The following is a 21,122-nucleotide window of genomic DNA, read 5'->3' on the forward strand; positions in this document are numbered from 1 at the left end:
ATGCTGAGAAATGTGCATGCAGAATTACTCTCACGAATGCACGTGTGTATCGTGAGCAATGGCAAACTTTTCAAACATACTCGACATTAACTTATCACTGTATGACAGTTTGCCTTTCCGTTGTTTTTTGTGTGATGTTATCAAACTGTATTGACGTAAATACGTATTTTATGCAATAAATTGTGCGTATTTCTTCATACCTATGGCTATTCCTTTCAAACGTTTACGCAAAATGGCGTGCATCACATTTGGACATTTTTGGGTATACAGGCAACAATTTATCTTATCCGTGTAAACCACATGTCGTTTCGTACTAATTAATTGATGCTCTAAAACTTCCTAATTGGAAAGTTTGCTCTATCTGTTTTCGTTTTCGATTTGCGCTGCCTATCTTCCAAATTTCGCCACTAGGGGCACTGCTGTCGTTTGCATTAGGTCGGGCGTAGTTGCTTTACTATACCGTTACCTCACTTCCAAAGCTGTAGCTTTCTCCGTTCGCAAGTATTTTCCGGTTAAAGGGACTTTCCTATGCACCCTGTATTGTATATATATATATATTTTTTCAATGCCCCGAACTTCCTTCGCCGATACTGCTTAAAGATGTTTTAACGTTCAACCAAATTAATGTAGTACAACGACTTCAAGGCACAAAGTAAAGCTCGAAGTCTTTTTCTGTGACGATGCTTATTTTTCCTATTTATTATCATGATGACTGCTTCCTTCAAAACTACTTGTAGTTGTAGTCTGTTTAATGTGCACTTTATTCGCTCTGTCAAATTCTGATTCCACTATTCTTATTCCACAATTTTCAAAAGTTTCCTTTATTTAGCTGTTACTGTTGAGCTCTACTTTTTCTACCTGGTCCCACCAGTTTTTTATGGGATGTAATAATAGCCGGGAAAGTTAAAAAAAAAAAGAGAGAGAGAGAGAGAGAGAGAGAGAGAGAGAGAGAGAGAGAGAGAGAGAATTTCAATAATATTGTTTTAATTGGAATTACAATTACTTTATGGTGTGTATTTTTATAAAACATGTAATTGAATTCTAACGACCATTATTTTACAATAAAACTTATTAAATTTAAAGTAATGTTGAATTTTCTTTATATTGGAATATTTTGAAAATAAAATTTTCAGAATCAAAAATAATTCAAATTACTTTAATTATAAATGGACACTTTATAATTTTTTTGGTAGATGCTTTGTGTCCTACTGAAAATCGCGTACTACGAAAAGTCCGTAATAATTGACATCTTTAGTTCGGTGTTCATTTATGTATTTATAATTTTTTATTTAATATCACAAACGTATTGTTTTTTTTAATTATCCAGTTTGTAAAAGCTGTTCAAGTATTACGTAACGCTAAATTGATGAGGGAGTTATAGGAAGGGAAACAGGAGTTTGTTCTTGCGTTTTGTAACATCATAAAAACGTGTTTATAAAAAATAAAAATGATAAATCGATCTTATGGTAAGTCAAAAAAGTTAATGTTAAGCGTTATACGCACTGCTATTTCTTTAATATTGCACTTTGGACTGTACATTCTTGTACTTATATTGTAATTCTTCAATTTTTAACATAGACTAACAACATTCAGACATAACCACAGCACTCTGGGCAGAACGAACATGGTTCCATACTGTTACATTTTACTTAATCTTTTACATTTTTTTCAAGCAATTGTTCCGTGTGCAATACAATTAATTTTGTATAATAATAGTCACATAACGCGAAATAAACGAAAGAACAATGTAATTTTATCATTGTTTATTTTTAAGTATTAAGGATAACACTTCCGATCCCCTGGTTTTCTTTATTAGATAAGTCATCGAAATATTTAATAAATATCAAATTTATCAATAGGAAATTTGATTCTGTGGTCTTAGTTTTATTATTTTTTACTTGAATTTTAAATATATAAATTCTTATAAATTCCAAATATATTAAAAAGTGTTTGAGATTTTATAAAAATTGGTATATTTCAAAAAATTTCGTAATCTTAGAAATTTTAAATTAGTTTAAGGATCCAAGAGAATGTTAGAGTAAAATACTTTATTTATAAATTACAAATATTATTTCTGATATCATGTTCTTATTTCCCATTGGCAAATCTACACGGATAAGGTAATTCTTCTGCTTATCCCGTTGCTGCAGCTAAAAGAGCGGGGTCAACACGTTGTTCGGCTTGTCCTGTCGCTGCAGCCAAAAGTGCTGGGCTGACACGCTGTTTGGCTTGTCCTATTGCTCCAGCTAAAAGAGCGGGGTCAATACGTTGTTCGGCTTGTCTTATTGCTGCAGCCAAAAGTGCTGGGCTGACACGCTGTTCGGCTTGTCCTATTGCTCCAGCTAAAAGAGCGGGGTCAATACGTTGTTCGGCTTGTCTCTATTGCTCCAGCTAAAAGAGCGGGGTCAATACGTTGTTCGGCTTGTCTTGTTGCTGCAGCCAAAAGTGCTGGGCTGACACGCTGTTCGGCTTGTCCTATTGCTCCAGCTAAAAGAGCGGGGTCAATACGTTGTTCGGCTTGTCTTGTTGCTGCAGCCAAAAGTGCTGGGCTGACACGCTGTTCGGCTTGTCCTATTGCTCCAGCTAAAAGAGCGGGGTCAATACGTTGTTCGGCTTGTCCTATTGCTCCAGCTAAAAGAGCGGGGTCAATACGTTGTTCGGCTTGTCTTGTTGCTGCAGCCAAAAGTGCTGGGCTGACACGCTGTTCGGCTTGTCCTATTGCTCCAGCTAAAAAAGCGGGGTCAATACGTTGTTTGGCTTGTCCTATTGCTCCAGCTAAAAGAGCGGGGTCAATACGTTGTTCGGCTTGTCTTGTTGCTGCAGCCAAAAGTGCTGGGCTGACACGCTGTTCGGCTTGTCCTATTGCTCCAGCTAAAAGAGCGGGGTCAATACGTTGTTCGGCTTGTCCTATTGCTCCAGCTAAAAGAGCGGGGTCAATACGTTGTTCGGCTTGTTCTATTGCTCCAGCTAAAAGAGCGGGGTCAATACGTTGTTCGGCTTGTCTTGTTGCTGCAGCCAAAAGTGCTGGGCTGACACGCTGTTCGGCTTGTCCTATTGCTCCAGCTAAAAGAGCGGGGTCAATACGTTGTTCGGCTTGTCTTGTTGCTGCAGCCAAAAGTGCTGGGCTGACACGCTGTTCGGCTTGTCCTATTGCTCCAGCTAAAAGAGCGGGTCAATACGTTGTTCGGCTTGTCCTATTGCTCCAGCTAAAAGAGCGGGGTCAATACGTTGTTCGGCTTGTCTTGTTGCTGCAGCCAAAAGTGCTGGGCTGACACGCTGTTCGGCTTGTCCTATTGCTCCAGCTAAAAGAGCGGGGTCAATACGTTGTTCGGCTTGTCCTGTTGCAGCAGCCAAAAGTGCTGGGCTGACACGCTGTTCGGCTTGTCCTATTGCTCCAGCCAAAAGTGCGGGATCAATACGGGCATTAAAATTCTTAAAGTTATTTGAAGGATTATTCTTGTATAATCGTACTTGATCATTTTCGTGACAAACAACTGAAAAATATATTATAATTTTAACATACTAAAATATTAATTTACACGAATTTTTAAATTTGAAATTTAAGGATTTTTCATTACAAATTTTTCATTTTCAACTGCTTCAAGTTTTATATAGCATTATATTATCACAATAAAAAATATTATTTTAGGAAAACGTGATTCTTAAAAATAACTTTAGAATAAAAAGTTAAGCAACGAGTTGATTAACTTTTCTGGCAACATTTGTTGGCGCCATGTGTTACAATTTTTCATTTTAAAGACTTTTTATGTTTTTAATTGTTATAAAATGGCAAAAGAACTTAATTTTGAGGGTAAGGATGGGTTTTATAAAAATTGTAGATGCTAATTACAAGTAAAATCGTCATTAAGTCCGACCCTACTCGAGATATAATACAATCACCTCTATCTCCTCACCCCTCGACCTTTAACTATCAAAATTTAATAGCATCAATCCCCTAAGACACAAATCTTCCTGCAAAATTTCAGAAAATTTCGACAAAAATCACAGGAGTTATTAAGCTTCAAACACGGTGAAAAAATCATGCCCCGCATATACACATACGCACTAACATCCATAGGTCTACATACAGAAATTACCCTCGAATTTTTTTGCATTTCTCGGCGTCTCAAGATGTCCTACGTCCAAAAATTTTAAAATTATGGGGGAGGTCATATTTTGACAAATCGCCATACTTTCCTCCCTGTTATATATAACAGTCGTGAAAGTAAAAATAGAAAGTGACTGATGATGAAGCAAAAGTATTTTTATTGCATATTGCATTGAATAGATTATATACATCTGTAATATATATATACTGTATATATATATATATATATATATATATATATATATATATTTGTATATATATGGTATGTATTATAGAAATATAGTAGTATATAAGAACTATTTAATATTTTATTTTAAGTTTTTTTTTATTACAGGCGTTGTGTTCTGTTCATCAATCTTTTATGCATTATTACGTGCTACGCAAATAGTTACACAAAACTTTTGCATTATAAAGTAAAATACTTTATAATATTTATTTTAATACTTCTCTTCTTTAAATAACAATTAAATACATTACATAAATTTATGGTAAAATATTAATCTACAGCTTTAAGAAATATGGTTCAGACTACCTTAATTTTACAGGGCAGTGCAAGTCAGAGTTCCCTTTCTTCCTCCATACTAGTCGATTCCATTTTCTGTCTGGTCTGCGTCTAATAAACATAATTGTGAACGCATGTAGCCACATGCAAATTGCAAGACCGGTAGAGGTGACAGAATGTATGTATTGATGAGAGTAAATGATTAAGTTTGCGTACGCATCGGGTCATGTGGTACCAGTTTCGAAGCTATAAAGACCAGCAGTCGGCTCGGGTCATGCTATTAGCGACGGTTTGCGTCAGCCGAACTTTCGAAGCATAGAAAATGCCTCGGTTTGTTCATGTGCGCAGTTGACAGCTTGTTGGTACGACGTAAGCACCTTCCAGTGATATGTAACATGATGTTCGCAGGAACATCTGCGAGAGGAAATAGATGCACGATAGGGCGCACAGACCGGCAGATTCGCCGAATGGCCCATCGGGACTCGTTTGCTATGGCACGTGACATCCGAAGCCTCCTGTCGTCATCAACGGGTACATCTGTGTCCACCATTCGCGACAGGTTGCATAAAGTCGGGCTACACTCACGGCAACCGCAATAGGGTTGCCGTGAGTGCAGCTATTTTTCCACATAACTGTCTTCTCGATACAGGCAGACATCATACTGTGACACCAGCTTTTGTATAGCCATGTCGAAGAACGTTGCCGCCAGGCTATTCAGCCAACCTTTAACACTGTCAGTCAGCGGTATACAGTGTGGACTTCGAAATTTGAGGAAACTCCTCACTGAACTCAGAAATCGCGAACTGACGCCTTTCTAGCACCAATTGATCCACTTTATCCACCAAATCGTCGGTCATCATACACTTCTCCCTTGACCGTCCTCGTCATGATCGTTGTCACGTCCTTGTTTGAATTTCCCGCACCATTCACGCATTGGATCAAATGGTGCGAGAAAGGCGTCGGTGTGCAATTTCCGAACTCAGTGAGGAGTTTCCTCAAATTTCAACATCCACACTGTATACCGCTGACTGACAGTGTTAAAGGTTGGCTGAATGGCCTGGCAGCAACGTCCTTCGACATGGCTATACAAAAGCTGGTGTCATGGTACAATGTCTGCCTGTATCAAGAAGACAATTATGTAGAAAAATAGCTGAAGACTGCAACTTCCTTCTACAAATAAAGTGGTTTTGTTCTTCATTCTTGTTTTTTTTTTTTTTTTTTTTATTCTGGGTCGGTGGAGGTTGAAAAAAAATAACCTTCGTACATCAACATTGATGTAAAATTAAAAAGAAGGCCAATGATGGACATATGGTCCGAAATGCATATCCTCAGAAATCAATAAAAGCCTGTATAACCATCTTAATTGTGTGTTCCTGTACGATTCGTTCTCTCGAGCAATTTTATGCTTATTTATAACAAATTTTATGCAATTTTTCAATTATTATCAGTTAACATTTTAAACAAATGACAATTCGAATAAATCTTAATATAAATTTAATCTCTAAGCAGATTCTACCCTAATTTATAAAAATCAAATACATATTATTTACGAGCATTAATATATACATACTTTGCTCTTGAAAACAATTCAATAATATGATAATTGATGTTAGGTAAAGCATCTTCGCTTTTAACTTTGATACATAAAATCTGTAAAAAAAACAACTTTAAAAATATTCTATAAATATTATGTAAACTAACTTTGACAAATACATAATTATAAAAATAGTTATTAGTATAACTTATATTATTTTTTTCAAAAATTAATACATATTAAATATAAAATTATTGAACTTCAAAAATTGATTTTCAGTATTAAAATAGAATCAAAATACAGTAGAGAGTCATTATCCAAACCCCGGTTATTTGAATTATCGGTTATCCGAACGCTTTCCAGTCGGACTGTGTCGTGCTGAATCCAACATTTTTGATAATTATACTTTAAAAGTAAATCTAGTTTTATGTTTTTATATTTTTCAATATATTTATTTTGTTTGTACAAAATAAAGAAATAATTTTTAACGACACAATAGCCTCGATTATTATTATAAAAATTTTCGTTAGGCTTAAAATCGACGAAAATTCAACACGAAGCGACACGCAACGGAGAAAAATTTCAACATCGGATAGGTTAATATATTTTTTCGTACACAATCGGTTATCTGAACAAATCACTTATCCGAACAACCCCAGTCCCCAGTTGATTCGGATAAACGACTCTCTACTGTATATAATAAAATTGTTTTTTACTGAAATAATAGAAATTGTAAGAGACTTGCTTATTTTATATATTTTATCTAATTTATCTATGGATAAAATATTTAAAATTTATTTCAAAACGTGAAAAAATAAGGTTTCGAAAAGAAAAATATCTTTTGCTGTATTATTTGTGTCTTTTTGCATATTAATGGGATCTTTCTACATGAAAATAAAATTATTTAATATCATTTCTTAAAAATTTCTCCACAATAAATCAGTTTATGTTAAATTTGTTTAAGCATCTAATATAATATATTATCATTACGTAAAAATTTATACGTCAGAAATGTGCTATGCTCAGGACAAATCGGTATTACATAAAATTATTTTTGATTTTAATTAAATTTATAATAAACATGTTCTAATTAATAATTTATTAATTTAAACTTATTTAATTAAGTAGCTTCATTAGAAATATAGAATATTAATAGTAACTTATATTTTATTTTTTAATCTAAATGTTTTATGTCAAATAAATTGTTAAAGTGATAAATTATAAATAATTTTTCTGTCAGAATATTTTTGGAAAATTGAAAAATTGGAACCTATTAAATAAGCACAGATATTTAATATTAATTTATGAAATTACTTTTGAAATATATAACTCGTGAATCTATAATCTGTTGCTTTACAGAGTGAAACATTTGAAGATAATAACTGCAATAATGTTTGTTTCGGACTTTTTCATTTGATAATGCAATTCTAAGAAAGTAATGAAAATGAATTTGTTACTACAAATTAAAATATCAGCTGTTTTGTTTATACAGCAGCATTATGGATGACGATTATACTGTATTGTCTGTATAAACACAGGGAACACAGGGACCCTAAGAATACTTATACTGGTTATGTAATAATAGTTTAATTTATCGAATGATCATCACTACACTTTAAAGTGGATCTTCCTTTTTAGTGATGTTTTATTGTAGAATATTGATATTTTAATATAAAATAACTAAAACAAAATTTAATGTGATTATATTTTTTAACGTATTAAAATTATAATTATTTAAATGATAATTTTAATACGTTAAATACGTTAATAAACCAGTAACGAGTTACTCAACTTTCCCGGCGACATTTAAAATTTTGGTGGTCCCATCTGTTATCATATTTTATTTTTAAAAACCTTTTTATAATTTTAACTATTATAAAATGGCAAAAAGCTTAATTTTGAGAGTAGGGACCGGTTTTATAAAAAAATTGTAAATACTAATAACGAGTAAAATCGTCATTAAGTCTGACCATACTAGAGACCCCCTTTATCTCCCCACTCCGTCAATTTTTAACCACCAAAATTTAATAGCATCAATTCCATTAACACACAAACCTCCCTACATAATTTCAAAAATTGTTGACAAAAAGCATACGAGTTAATACGCTTTAAAGATGAACAAAATCGTGTTCCCCCATACACACTAACATCCATACATACGAAAATAACCCCCGAATTATTTTGCAATTCTCGATGTTTCGAGGTGTTCTAAGTCCAAAAATGTAAAAATCATGGGAGAGGGTCATTTTTTGACCGATTGCCATATTTTCCTCTCTGTTATATATAACACCGGGAGTAAAAAGTGGAAACGATTAAATATAATTATTAAAGTAAAAAAGTATAAATAAAAAGAAAATAAAAATAACGGAAAAATATCTTTCTTTTTATAGGAAGATATTTTTCTGTTTTATTTTTATATCACTTATATATGAACAATTATAATATAAAATTGATATTAAAAATTTAAAGATATTTTGTCCGTGTATTTTTAATCTCTTATTAATTACTTAATAATTTATTAAATGACATTGCTTATTTACATGCAGACATATCTGTAGATATTGTAAGTTACTATATAATTAACACCTTGAAAATATATTGCAAAAATTTTTTAATTTATGTTATAGTCCTTCAGAAATTGAAGTGAATAATTTATGGTATAATGAATGGTGCTAGAACGTTAATAAACTCAATACAGAGAATGAATATACATTTCTAATTTACAATTTGTAGTTCAGTTAAATCTATACTAAAATTTAATATCGTTTAAAAAAAATTATCAATTAAATATCCTTTCGTAATTTTTAATCAAATTGTTTTGCTAAAATAACCAATGATAGAGTGTATTATAAGTTCTCTGCTACAATAACATTATTAATTAATCATTCATTTTGAAAATTAATTTAATGTCAGATAGAAAAATGAGAAGATATCTACAATGGCCAGACTCACATATAAATAAAATAACTATATAGGCATTTTGGAATGATATAAAAATGAACATATTTGAAATTTTGATGAATTAGACAATAAATCTTCATTTATTACGATCAGGAGCAGATTGTCTTGAATAACTCATAGAAAAAGACATAAATTTTATTGAACAATGATTCATTCCTAAAAGGATTTATAATCAAGAAATATTTTTGCAGAGTCAATATTATATATATATATAGAGTTTAAAATTTTATTGTATTAAAATTTAATAATATAATAATAATTAATATTTTAATACGAATAAATAAACATTTTCAATTTTAGTTTGCATCAAAAACAATATTATTAGTATTTCTTTAAACTATGATTAATAGAATTGTTTCATGATTTATGATTTAATAGATAAGAATTTGAATATTTTGGGTTTAAAAATTGTCTAATAATTCTTTTAATCTTTTCTAAAAATTCTAGAAAATTGTATATCTATACTAAAATATAAAGCGTGAATATTTGTTTGTTTGTTTGCTTAGACAATGTCTCAAAACATCGTATCAAACTTCAGTTACAAACTATTAAAAAGTGATTGCTTTTAAAGTAGGAAAATAACTGAATGGCATGAGTAATAATATTTCCTATTTTACAATAGCACAACTGCTTATATTCCAGCTTCTTGAGAATGTACAATACAAAAAGTTGAATTTATATATATACAAAATACACTTAAACTATACTTAAACCGCGTATAAAGATCAGATACGTGTATACTATTAAATTTATATTTATTTGTAAGGCATATTTACTTAAACAATTTATATTAATATAGAATTTGATACAATAATTAATATATACTGAATATATAATAGAGTTTTAGAAATAAAAATTCAAATTTTATAATAAAGAAAAAGATTTTAATATGTAAAAAGTTTTAATAGTTTGTAATGATTTTACTAATATTTTACAATCTTGAAAAAAATCTGAGAATATATATTTTCTTGAATTCTATATCTTATAAATTCTTTTATAAATACATAAATATTAATAGTGTTTTTTTATATTATTGTTATACATTTTGTAATGCATAATAATAATATAAGAAAGCTAGTTACAACACTGGTAACAACATACAAGTTATAGTCGTGTCTATATAACTTGTATGTTGTTACCAGTGTTGTAACTAGCTTTTCATCTGCCCTGTAAAAAGGTGTTTTGGGCCCCTTAATTTTTTGGAGTGGAAAAAATAATAATAAAAGAAATATGATAAAACAATACATAAATAATTTATGTATAAACATATACACAAGAAATATACAAGATCATTCACGTATATTTATAAACGAAAATATTATTTCAGTATATTTGACAATTACTTTTTGTCAGTTCCTTTTCGAGGCCCTTCTTCGTCCTCGATCCTGTGCCTGTGCACCTGTTGCGCCTGCGTAATTATGGCACTTGTTGTTACGTATAGAATATGTGTTCTGTGACTTTTGTGTTATTTAAGATTTAAAAAATAGATAAATTATATTTATCTCACTATCAAATTGCAGTAGAATCTCACTAATCCTATCCTCAATTATCCGGAAAACACTCTAGTTTGATCGTTTCAATGGAAATGTTAATAATGTCAAACATCCTATTTTCCTGTTTACTCGGGTTTCATTTCTGTACACAGTATTGCATTTCAGCGCTCCACATTATTTGCCTGCCTGCCTCCAGAAACGAGTAGTACCGTAGGGCGACAGGTCACATCATCCATTGCCTTTAAGTAGGTTTTATGACTATACACGCTCAGTAATTCGGCACTCATGCTAATCTGGCAACTTTAGCTGCGAGGTATGGCCGGATAAAAGTCTTTATAATCAGCAAAATAGATATTAGAAATATAAACCATTCTTACAATAAACTTTTTCGTAAATCTTCCCCTTTTTTAATGTAAAAACTGCGTTTAAAATACTTCAATTTTAAACAAACAATTAGAAACTGAGATTATTGAATATCATTTATCTTAATTAACAAAATTTAATTACAAATAATAATACTTAAATTAAACATATAGCTACTACGATAAACATTTTGCTAATGCTACATAATAATAAGTTAATTTGGTATAATTACATAATACAGTAATTATATAGTTGTAAAATTAACCTTTTGTATAAGCTCTATTATATTATGTTTATTTTGTTATTACAGTTTACATTCTGTATAAATTAGGTCGATTTTATGATCATTTACCACATTAATTTACTTTACTAATTTTTTTTCGTTGTTTATATCAACATTTTTCGACACAAAATCCAATCTCTCCATATAACTGGAAATTACTACATTATCTATCAATTATAGCGCCGCGAATCTAGGCCAATATACGTAACGTTACGTTAGACCTTGAGTAAATTAATTTACCTTTAAATAGAGTAATTGCATTACAGTATTTGTAGTAAATGAAAGTTTAAATGCACAATGCTTGATATACCAAAAACACAGAAACAAACGAGTTTCTGGATTATCCGAAAGACCCTTGATCCCATCAAGTTCGGAGAATCTAGTTTCCACCAAGGATACCACCAGCTATAATAATTGAGAAATCACCAATATGGACTTTAGCAGTTGCCAGATTTTCACCAGTTTGAATAATATTGTTTTTAAAGTCATTTTAATGGTGTTTAACATCAAATAAATTGGGAAAGTGAACGTTTTTATAAAACAGCGATAAAAAAAATCCTAACACTTTATAAAAAAGGAAAATATTTTCCTTTTTATAATTTTCTTAGTTTATCTTACCAAATAAGTATAATTACGTGAGTTTAACTGCTTTTCTGTGCATGTGTTAGCTATGGCTGCGTGTGAGAGACATAGTGTGCGTGTTATGAGAAAATAAATGTTAAACTTGGCTATAGGTTTATGAACCTTATCGATGGGCTTCTATAACAAATTTGGTGCAAAAAAATTCGATGCAATTATTATTAAGATAATGTGTCTGGTTATCATGTTTCTTATTACAAAAAGTGCTTAGTTTAATATTTTGCTGAAAGAAAAGTTAGCAATTAAGCAAGCCTATACGAACAACAAGTTTTTAATTGGAATCGAATTCGAATTCGAATAATTATAAGTAATGCACAAAACCCAGGTCGTGATATTACCGGTTTATAACCTTTTCGTCACTCCCTAGAAATTTTAATTAATTTTGTTGATACTTTCTCGGCTGTTATATATAACAGAGGGGGAAAATATAGCGATTGGTAAATAAATGACCTCTCCCCAAGATTTTTACATTTCTACACTTAGAACCACGGTGGCCAAACTGTGGCTCTTGAGCCACATGCGGCTCTTTTCTAGTATACTTGTGGCTCACTGCAAGATACTTAAATTTATACCAAATTTGTTTTTATTTTAATTTTGCTTTTATTATTTTTTATGTATGATTCCTGGATAATATAAAATAAATAATATATTGTTTGAAATAAAAAAGTCAAAATATGGCAACGTTATATATTATTTATTGAAAAATAAATGTAATATTTATTAAACATCATAATACGTAAAAACATTAATAGAAAAAAATAATTATAATGCTTATTTATCCAAATCAACATTAAAAATGAATATATAATGAATAACAATTTCTATAACGTTAATAGTTTTGAAATTTATATTTCCTTATTGACAATTGAAACTAGGAAACGTTTTAGCATTTTTTGGTTTTTAAATTTAGATTATGCTACTTAATACGGCAATTATAATTTATTTATTATTAAAAAAATTATATTGTATTATAAAACATAATATAAAATGAAATAATAGCTAAAGTGTTGTTTTTTTTAATAAATATTTAAATGAATTTCTGTGGAAAAATATGTATATATGTATATGCGGCTCTTCAACGAATTCTGTTTTCAATATATGGCTCAAGTTCTAAAGAGTCTGGCCATCCCTGACTTAGAACATGGTGAAACGTCGAAAAAAAAAAAAAAAAAAAAAAAAAAAAGAAATCGATGGTAATTCCTGTATGTATGGAATTAGCTTTTCCTTGCTTTGTTTCAACTGTCGGTATTTCAACTTTGTATTTTAATTCTTATTTACTGTCTTATTTTCCCGTCTAAATTCGGCTAGTCCTAGTTGTAAGTTAGATTAGGGACTCTTAGCTTGGTTTCCAGTTAGGTTATGATAGGTTAGATTAAATTAGATCAGGATTTGTTAGCTTTAGTCGTCCGGTTACGTTCGTCCTAGGTTATGGTAGGTTAGTTTAGTTAGTGAGTAAGTTAATGTTTAAAAATAATAACAAAATCTTGGGGTTTTGCCTGTTTGTCCGTTCGTCTTGTCTAGTTTTTTATTGTGTTCGTTTCCTTTTCGCTCTCTGTTTAGCTGTTAAGTAGTATTAAGATTCAGATCCCGTTCAATTTTATTAGTATTAAGTAGATATAAGTCTTCCTAGTAGTATTAGGGAGAGAGACTCTGAGATAATTTGTTAAACTTTTAAGATTTTATAACTTTTATTGTAGTATCGCTCAACCTCCGGAGGGAAAGACGTCCACCAGGGGCTAAAAATGGCAAAAACCGTTGAATCGTTCGAGCGTTTCTACGATATTTGCATTCCAAAAGCTCTCGTAGACATTAAAACCACGCCCATTTTTGTTGCCCCTTCGGATATACTTCACCGCCAAATTTGAGCGAGCGTTTTTAGAATACGCCGAGTCTGAAACGATATTTTTATTAAGAGACGACGAGAGAAACGATGTTTTTTCTCTTTACAATTTTTAATATTATTATATATATAACTTTAAGATATTTTTCTTTTCGTTAAGCCAATGCCATCTGTTGGGCAAAATATTAAATTGTTATTTTTTTTGTTTCTTTACAATACGACGAGAGAAACGATGTTTTTTCTCTTTACAATCTCTCTCTCTTAAGAGAATCAGTATTTTTTTCTTTATTTAAGAAAATTAATATTATTATATATATAACTTAATATTATTATATATATATATTTCTTTAATATTTTTTCTTCTCTTTCTTTTATTTATTTTTTATTTTTTTATATTTATATATTTTTTTATTTTTTGGTTTTGGTTTTGTTTTTCCTCTTTATTTATTTTTATATTTTTATATATTTTTTATTTTTTGGTTTGGTTTTTAAGTTTTGGTTTTGTTAAGCTGGCGCCATCTGTCGACAAATTAATTTGACACAATTTTTTCTCCCTCTTGTTCTTTTTATTACGAATAAGAGCAAAAAGTTATAATAAAAATGATTACAGTAATAATAAAATGAGAGATACATTTTTCTTCATTACAAAAAATTATAATAAACATGATTACATTAACAATAAAAAAAGGGATACATTTTCATCATTACAATAATTAAAAAAAATCACTACATTTACGAAAATAAAGGATTACAATAATATTTGTTTTTCTGATATTTCAAACATTCTCTCCCTAGAAATAAGAACAAAAAAAGTTATAATAAAAATTATTACAATAAAATGATTACATTTTTTTTCATTACAATAATTAAAAAAATAGCTACATAAGGATTACAATAATACAAAAATGATTACATTTTTTCATTTTTAAAATAGAAATTATATGAATAATATTAAAAAGACGATAGAAAAGTAATCTAAATACCTAAGAAGAAATCGAATAATGTCCGTAGGATAGCATGTCTATTCCGTTACTTAAAATATATTTTTTATCATAAAAAGCTGAAAGAGAGATTTTATTTTGAAATTGTGTTGTAATTACATGGTTCTTACTTATTATTTGCGTTTGTGTATGTCGAAATTGTTTTTTCTTAAATAGTGTTTCTTTATAAAGATCGTGGTAAAAAGTTTGTTTAACAACTGATTTACTTATACCTTTCGCTGTTTTTTTTTTCAATACATTCTCCCGAAATTGAATACATTTTAGCTTTTAGACCGATAAATTCCGAAATAGCCAGGGAGTTCGCCTCATCTTTGAAATAACCTAATTTATTTTTATTTTCTTCGGAGAATAACGGATGATCCGATGGATAGTTACTAAAATCGAATATGTTGGCCAGATTGTGTTTAAAATCAACATAGACATCATCCGTATGAATTTCTAATACTAAAGAATCGGTGTCCGTATACAAGAGCCTAACCCTATCTTTATAATAATTTTTAAATATTTCGTAATATGTATAATACATATGCAATTTACTTAACTCTAAAACACAAAAGCCTATGTATAGTGGCTTATTCAGTAATAAATTTGTTCTCTTTAATCTGAAAATGCCGCACTCTTCGTTTATTATTTGGAAACTCTCTAGCGCGGGATCGTTTACATATTTTTTACATTGGTTTTTATCCAATCCCGCTTTTAAATTTATTTGTTTACGAACGTTTTGCATACATTTTCCATAAAAACTGTTATTCATTAATTTAAAAAAATTTTTGTCAAACTGGCTTTTACTGGCTTTTCGTTTTTCATTATTAAAATAAATATATGGTTTTAAATATGGGGATTGTTTAAATGAAAGTATTCTATAGATTTTTTTTAAAATTAATCCTTCTTTTAGGTAATATTTTAAGTTTCTATAATGTATAATATAATGAAATTTATCTTTTAAAGTCGGAAACTAATTTTTTAATATTATTGCTAAATTTTAGATTTAAAGAAGATAAAAGCGATTTCTGATATTCGGATAAATCTTCGTATTCTATTTTTTCATGATTTACTGCGAGGGGAAAATCGTTATGACGATTATGTAGCGAAACAGGATATTCTAAATCAACTTCGAGTATATATCCTATTTCGGATTTTAGAGGGACATTTTTTATATCAAATTCATCAATTTCCGTTCGACGTAACCAACGAAATTCTCCATATGGGAGATGTTGAACCATACTCAATCCGTATAGATTATTGCTATCAATCATCACTATATAACTATGAGGCTTCGATTTATCATAAGTTTGAGATACGTAAGGGTTATTAGCGCGACTAAAACGCTTAGATACTAACGAGAGCCCGCCTCGAAGGCCGGATTCAACGAAAAGATACATGTCTAGATCCGTAAAAAGCTGTAATTCTATTTTTGCCATTTTTAATCCTGCAGTAAATGTAAGATGGGGAGAAGTTAAAAAATGAAGAGGATCGAGATCGTAATATTTTAATGATAAATTTCGAAAATTTGTAAAAATATCAGCGAGTAAAATTGTATCGACAAATTGATATAATTGCAAATAATCAGAAAATTTTTTACAATTAAAAGCTTTCCAGACAAGCCGAGCTAAATCGTAATCTTCGGAACTTATGTGGCTTCTAGTTAAATCATTATAAAAATATTTTTTGTCGGGTAAAGAAGTATTATTTAATTTTGAAATATTATTAAACCAACTATACGGAAAAACGCCTTTTCTTTTCAACAGATAGCTATTTTTATTATCGGAAAAAAATTGTTTAAAGATTGGAAAGTCGTACTTTGACTGTACTAGATTATCTGTCAATTTATTTAAAGAAGCGTTTAAAAACTGATAAGAATCTAAAAATTTAAAACAATCTAAAGAATATGTAGTATATTTTTCCATATTGATGGGAACTATACTTAAAGAAGATATATACTTTTTAGTAATATCTTTTAAAATTAGATGCGAATCGTAACCAGAAAAATTATGCAGAACAACAGGAATAAATGGTTTTAGATTTAAATTCAAATTGCAGCCCCGACAGGCCACCCCCCGAAATTGGCCATTTAGATGATTATGGTCGATTACGCTTACATCATTAGAGGAAAATTTTCGTCCGCAAATATAACATTTATCTCGATTAATAGAATTTGGAATTGTTTGAGGATCTAAGGGAATATTCAGTTTTATTTCTTTAATAAGATGTTCCGACAATGCTTTCAATCGTGATAGGAAATCCTCTACTGCATTTAACCCACAATAAAATTTAGAATAGATGATTCTTTCGTTTTTATCTAATACGATCATAGCGTAACAAATCGGTTTATGAATTTGCGTAACAGTACTAAAACTAGTATCGGTCGATTGCATCGCATTAGAAACCGTTTCCGTTAAACATTCAAAATCGCAATATACGACTACGGCATGTTTAAGCATTTTAAAAAATTCTGTAAATTTAAGAATAGAATTTTCGAGTTTAGGAACCGACAGTCTTTGAAATTTGAAATTTGTACATATTTCTCTGTGTAAGTTTAAACTCGACTCGCGTTGAAATCCGTTTAGACAATTATTACAATAGTAATAAAGAGATCTTTGCTTTTCGTGTAAAAGTCTATTAAAATTCCGTATTAAAAAATAATGTTGCTTATAAAGTAATAAATTTACATTTTTATCGAACTTAAATTTACTTATATAATAAGGAAAAACGACAGCCTTATAACCATATACATTAATACTAACAGTATTTGATTTCTCAAAACTCGATATCTGATCCAAAGAAACGGGAAATTTTAAATTCGAACAATTAATAAATTTTAAATATTTTCTGTAAGTAGATACTTTATTTTTATTATTCACAAGCGGGAAAATAGACGCGAGAATGCAATAAACGAAACATTTATCGTCTTTACATTGAATATTTAAAAGACATTTTTTGTTTGCTAATTGTTTGGGCAAAATTATCGATCCGCACCCGCCATTAATTGTATCATATGACGATCTATGAACATCTATAAAAGCCAGTTTATAAATTATCCATCCACTACCTAACGTAACGGCGATTGATATATCGCTTAGAATTTTTTCTATCGCGTTATCGATATTTTTCCAAGCCAAAAACGGGGATAAAACTCGTTCAGCATAGCTTGTAAAAAAAAAATCTTTAAAATCATATCGATGTCCTGTTTCTACGCATTTATACATTATTACTTTAAGACTAATAACAAATCGAATTCTATAGTCATTTCCAAAATTCGTAATTACATTAAATAATTCGGATTTTATATCTCTAAAAAATATGACCGGATCAACATACTCGAGATTAGATTTTCGATAACATTGTAAAAAATTTTGAAAAGCGGATTCTATTAGCAAAAACATTTTTTCTTTACCTGATGTAATCTAGGTCGAGCTTTTTTTTCCCTCGTTGTTCGAACAATATTCTTTGAAGGGAGAGAATTGTTTTTCTGATAAAAAAACATTCAATTAATTTACATAATTTTTTTTAAAAAACGTTATAAAATTGGAAAAAAATTTTTTTTACTTACTTTTATTTACATGTACTCCTCCAAGAATTTTTCTACGGCTGCGAAAGCTTTTTGGAAAAAAGGGAATTCCTTGATAGGAATATTAAATCTGTTTTGAATCTCTGCATTAGAGTTTGATTTTGCTAAGCAGATGTAAAATTGCTGGCGAAATTCCTTAATTTCTAAATTATAACCATGAGAAATATATACAGAATATGGTGGAATCGACTTATAAGTTGTTTCGTCTTTTGAAATAATTAAATCGTATTTTTTCTTTTTATCGGCTGGCGCATCATCATTTTTTGTAGCTTTTCGCTTCTTAGAAGTAAAAGGATGATCGATTACAAATAAGGATTGAGAATCTAAAAAAAATGTCTATCTATGAAAATTATTAATAATTTAATTTTCTTATTCTTAAAAATAACAAAAAAAATCTAGATAATTACCTTCCATTTTTTTCTTTTCCTTGTGAGATTAAAAGCCTATGTGTTTAGAGAAAAACTCGCTAACGAATTAACCGAAGAAAGTAAACCTCCCGTCTTTATATCGTTGGGGGGAGTTGATTTGACCTCGTTTTGTAAAAGAGCGAATGAACCGGATGTGAGGCCAACACCGGGAGATGAGAAATACATTATAACCGATTCGTGTTAAGTAAAAAAAATACAACAGAAATATTCAATTCATTTCATTTTTTTATTGAAATAAAAAAACATTTACATCAATTAAGAAGTAAGTATACAAAATACATGTATAAATGTATTAATTATATTTAAAAAAATTAAAGTCTTTCACATATTTTTGCCAAAACACGAATTAGAGCAAATTGATAATTATCAGTTATAAATTTGGCCGATAATTGTTTCTGATTACTGATGAGACTACACCAATCCAATTTATGTTTAAAATCTTTCATAAATTTTTCGGATAAATCTTGATATTCTGAAATAATCTCCCAATCCACATGGTTTTCAAGTTCTTTAATAGTTTCTTCGGTTAATCGTTGATATTTACAAACAAGCGCCATATTGAGTGAATCTTTAAAACTTATAATGAATTGTGGACTCAATTTTTGATATTGAGATACGAGATCCCAGTTTAGATAATCAGAATATTCACTCAAAAATGTTTCTGTTAACTGCTGATAACGACAAACATCATCCCAATTAATTCGATGATTATACTTGTTTAAAAAAATAGGAGAGTAATGTCTGTTTTTCCATATTTTATTCCAGTTTAATTTATCTTGGAATTCTTCAATAAATTCATCACTAAGATTTTTTTCAGAAATAATATCCCAATCAACTTTATCTTGAAGTCGTCTTATTATGTCTTCCGTCAAATTTAATTTAGAGAAATCTTTCCAATCAACCAACGAATTTAATTCGTCAGAGAGCAGGGCTATTTCTCTTTTCTCCATTTTTATACGACTTGTCTTCTTCCGATATTAATATAATACTAATTTAATTTTAGTTTGTAGCGCTTTATATGACGAAATCAATTTGTATGATGCAATCGATTAGTTTTGTTTTAGACCAATAAGCTTTTTTATGATGCAATCGTTTAGACAAATGAGCTTTTTATATTTTTTTTCATGTTGCAACATGTTTTTTTATAAATATTATTCGAACTTTTATATATTTTTTCGTGTTGCGACACGTTTTTTTAAATATCGTTATTAACAGAATTAATTATTTTTTCACGTGATCATTTATTACGTTGGTTGGAATTTAGGTCAACGTATTTATTACGTTGGTCTGAGAATTTTTTCTCACGCCCATTTTTTTATGTCAACGTATTTATTACGTTGGTCTGAGAATTTTTTCTCACGCCCATTTTTTTTATGTCAACGTATTTATTACGTTGGTCTGAGAATTTTTTCTCACGCCCATTTTTTTATGTCAACGTATTTATTACGTTGGTCCGCGAATTTTTTCCCACACACATTTTTTTTATGTCAGCGTATTTATTACTTTTTTAGGTCTCGAATTTTTTTTTCACGCTACATTTTGTTTTAGATCAACGAATTTAAAAAAGTATATATTATTTTACAATTAATGGTTTGCGGTATTATTAAATAAAACACAAAATTTTCGAGGAAAAAAAAATACAATTTTATTGATTTTTAATTTCGTATTCAAAATACATTTTTTTTGGATTTATTGATTTTTACTTTCGTATTCAAAATACATTTTTGGAATATTATTTTCGGGTCCGCAATGGGGGTCGTGCTTCTCGGCGTCGAAAAAACATGTTTCGAAAGTTTCGAATGTTTTGTCGGATTTCTCTAAAATTTCCAGGCTGAAATGATGATAAGATTCTTTCGCAGTCAGCATCCAACGGAACTGTTTCGTTTTTGGTCTAAATCGAGGGCAAACATCTACAGAGTATAGAATTTTAACAGTCGGAGGAAACTGTTGAGCTTTAGCCGCGGCCTTGGCAGATTCTTCTGCTAACTCGATGCAGGGAAACGAGGTTCTAGAGAAAGCGTATGGAACTAATAATTTCTCTTTCAATGGAACAAACGCTGTCCAACGAATCACGGGTAGCATATCGTCACTACACCCTGCCATCTTTTCGAATAAAATAATTTTTAAATTCGCGATTGGTTTTTATGTTTTTTCGCGCATGTGCACTGTTGTTTTATGTAGCGTCATCTGTTGACGAAAAAAAATTATAAAACAAGACACAAATTTTCGAGAAAATACAATTTTATTTTTTAATTTCGTATTCAAAATACATTTTTGGAATATTATTTTCAGTCTGTCCACAATGAGGGTCGTTTTCTAGAGCGTGGGAAGCGCATTCGTCGAAGTTGGTAAAGATTTTGTCCGATTTCTCTTCAATGAGTACGCTATGATGATGGGGAGAT

General features: G+C 29.9%; 2 protein-coding genes across 2 annotated transcripts; both read right to left on the bottom strand.

Annotated features, from left to right (window-relative positions):
• Positions 1-2,133: 2,133 nt before the first annotated feature.
• LOC136988965 (A-kinase anchor protein 5-like) lies at positions 2,134-5,467 on the bottom strand. The gene is made up of 4 exons (XM_067286982.1): positions 5,419-5,467; positions 3,228-3,494; positions 2,413-3,159; positions 2,134-2,342 (listed from the first exon to the last, which is right to left on the bottom strand). The coding sequence occupies exons 1-4, from the start codon at positions 5,465-5,467 to the stop codon at positions 2,134-2,136; spliced, it is 1,272 nt and encodes a 423-aa protein (XP_067143083.1).
• Positions 5,468-15,659: 10,192 nt separating this feature from the next.
• Positions 15,660-17,165, bottom strand: LOC136988966 (uncharacterized). The gene has a single exon (XM_067286983.1). It carries the CDS (start codon positions 17,163-17,165, stop codon positions 15,660-15,662), a length of 1,506 nt encoding a protein of 501 aa, XP_067143084.1.
• Between the last annotated feature and the right edge of the window lie 3,957 nt (positions 17,166-21,122).

The sequence above is a fragment of the Centruroides vittatus genome, unplaced genomic scaffold (genome assembly GCF_030686945.1).
Source record: "Centruroides vittatus isolate TY-2023 unplaced genomic scaffold, ASM3068694v2 scaffold_435, whole genome shotgun sequence".
Lineage (NCBI taxonomy): Eukaryota > Metazoa > Arthropoda > Arachnida > Scorpiones > Buthidae > Centruroides > Centruroides vittatus.

Coding starts and splice junctions, on each gene's coding strand:
- LOC136988965 (XM_067286982.1), bottom strand. CDS start 5,467: ATGACCGACGATTTGGTGGATAAAGTGGATCAATTGGTGCTAGAAAGG. Junction 3,495..5,418: donor TCAATTGGTGCTAGAAAGGC/GTCAGTTCGCGA, acceptor TATATTTTTCAG/TTGTTTGTCACGAAAATGAT. Junction 2,343..2,412: donor AACAAGACAAGCCGAACAAC/GTATTGACCCCG, acceptor CCGCTCTTTTAG/CTGGAGCAATAGGACAAGCC.
- LOC136988966 (XM_067286983.1), bottom strand. CDS start 17,165: ATGCTTAAACATGCCGTAGTCGTATATTGCGATTTTGAATGTTTAACG.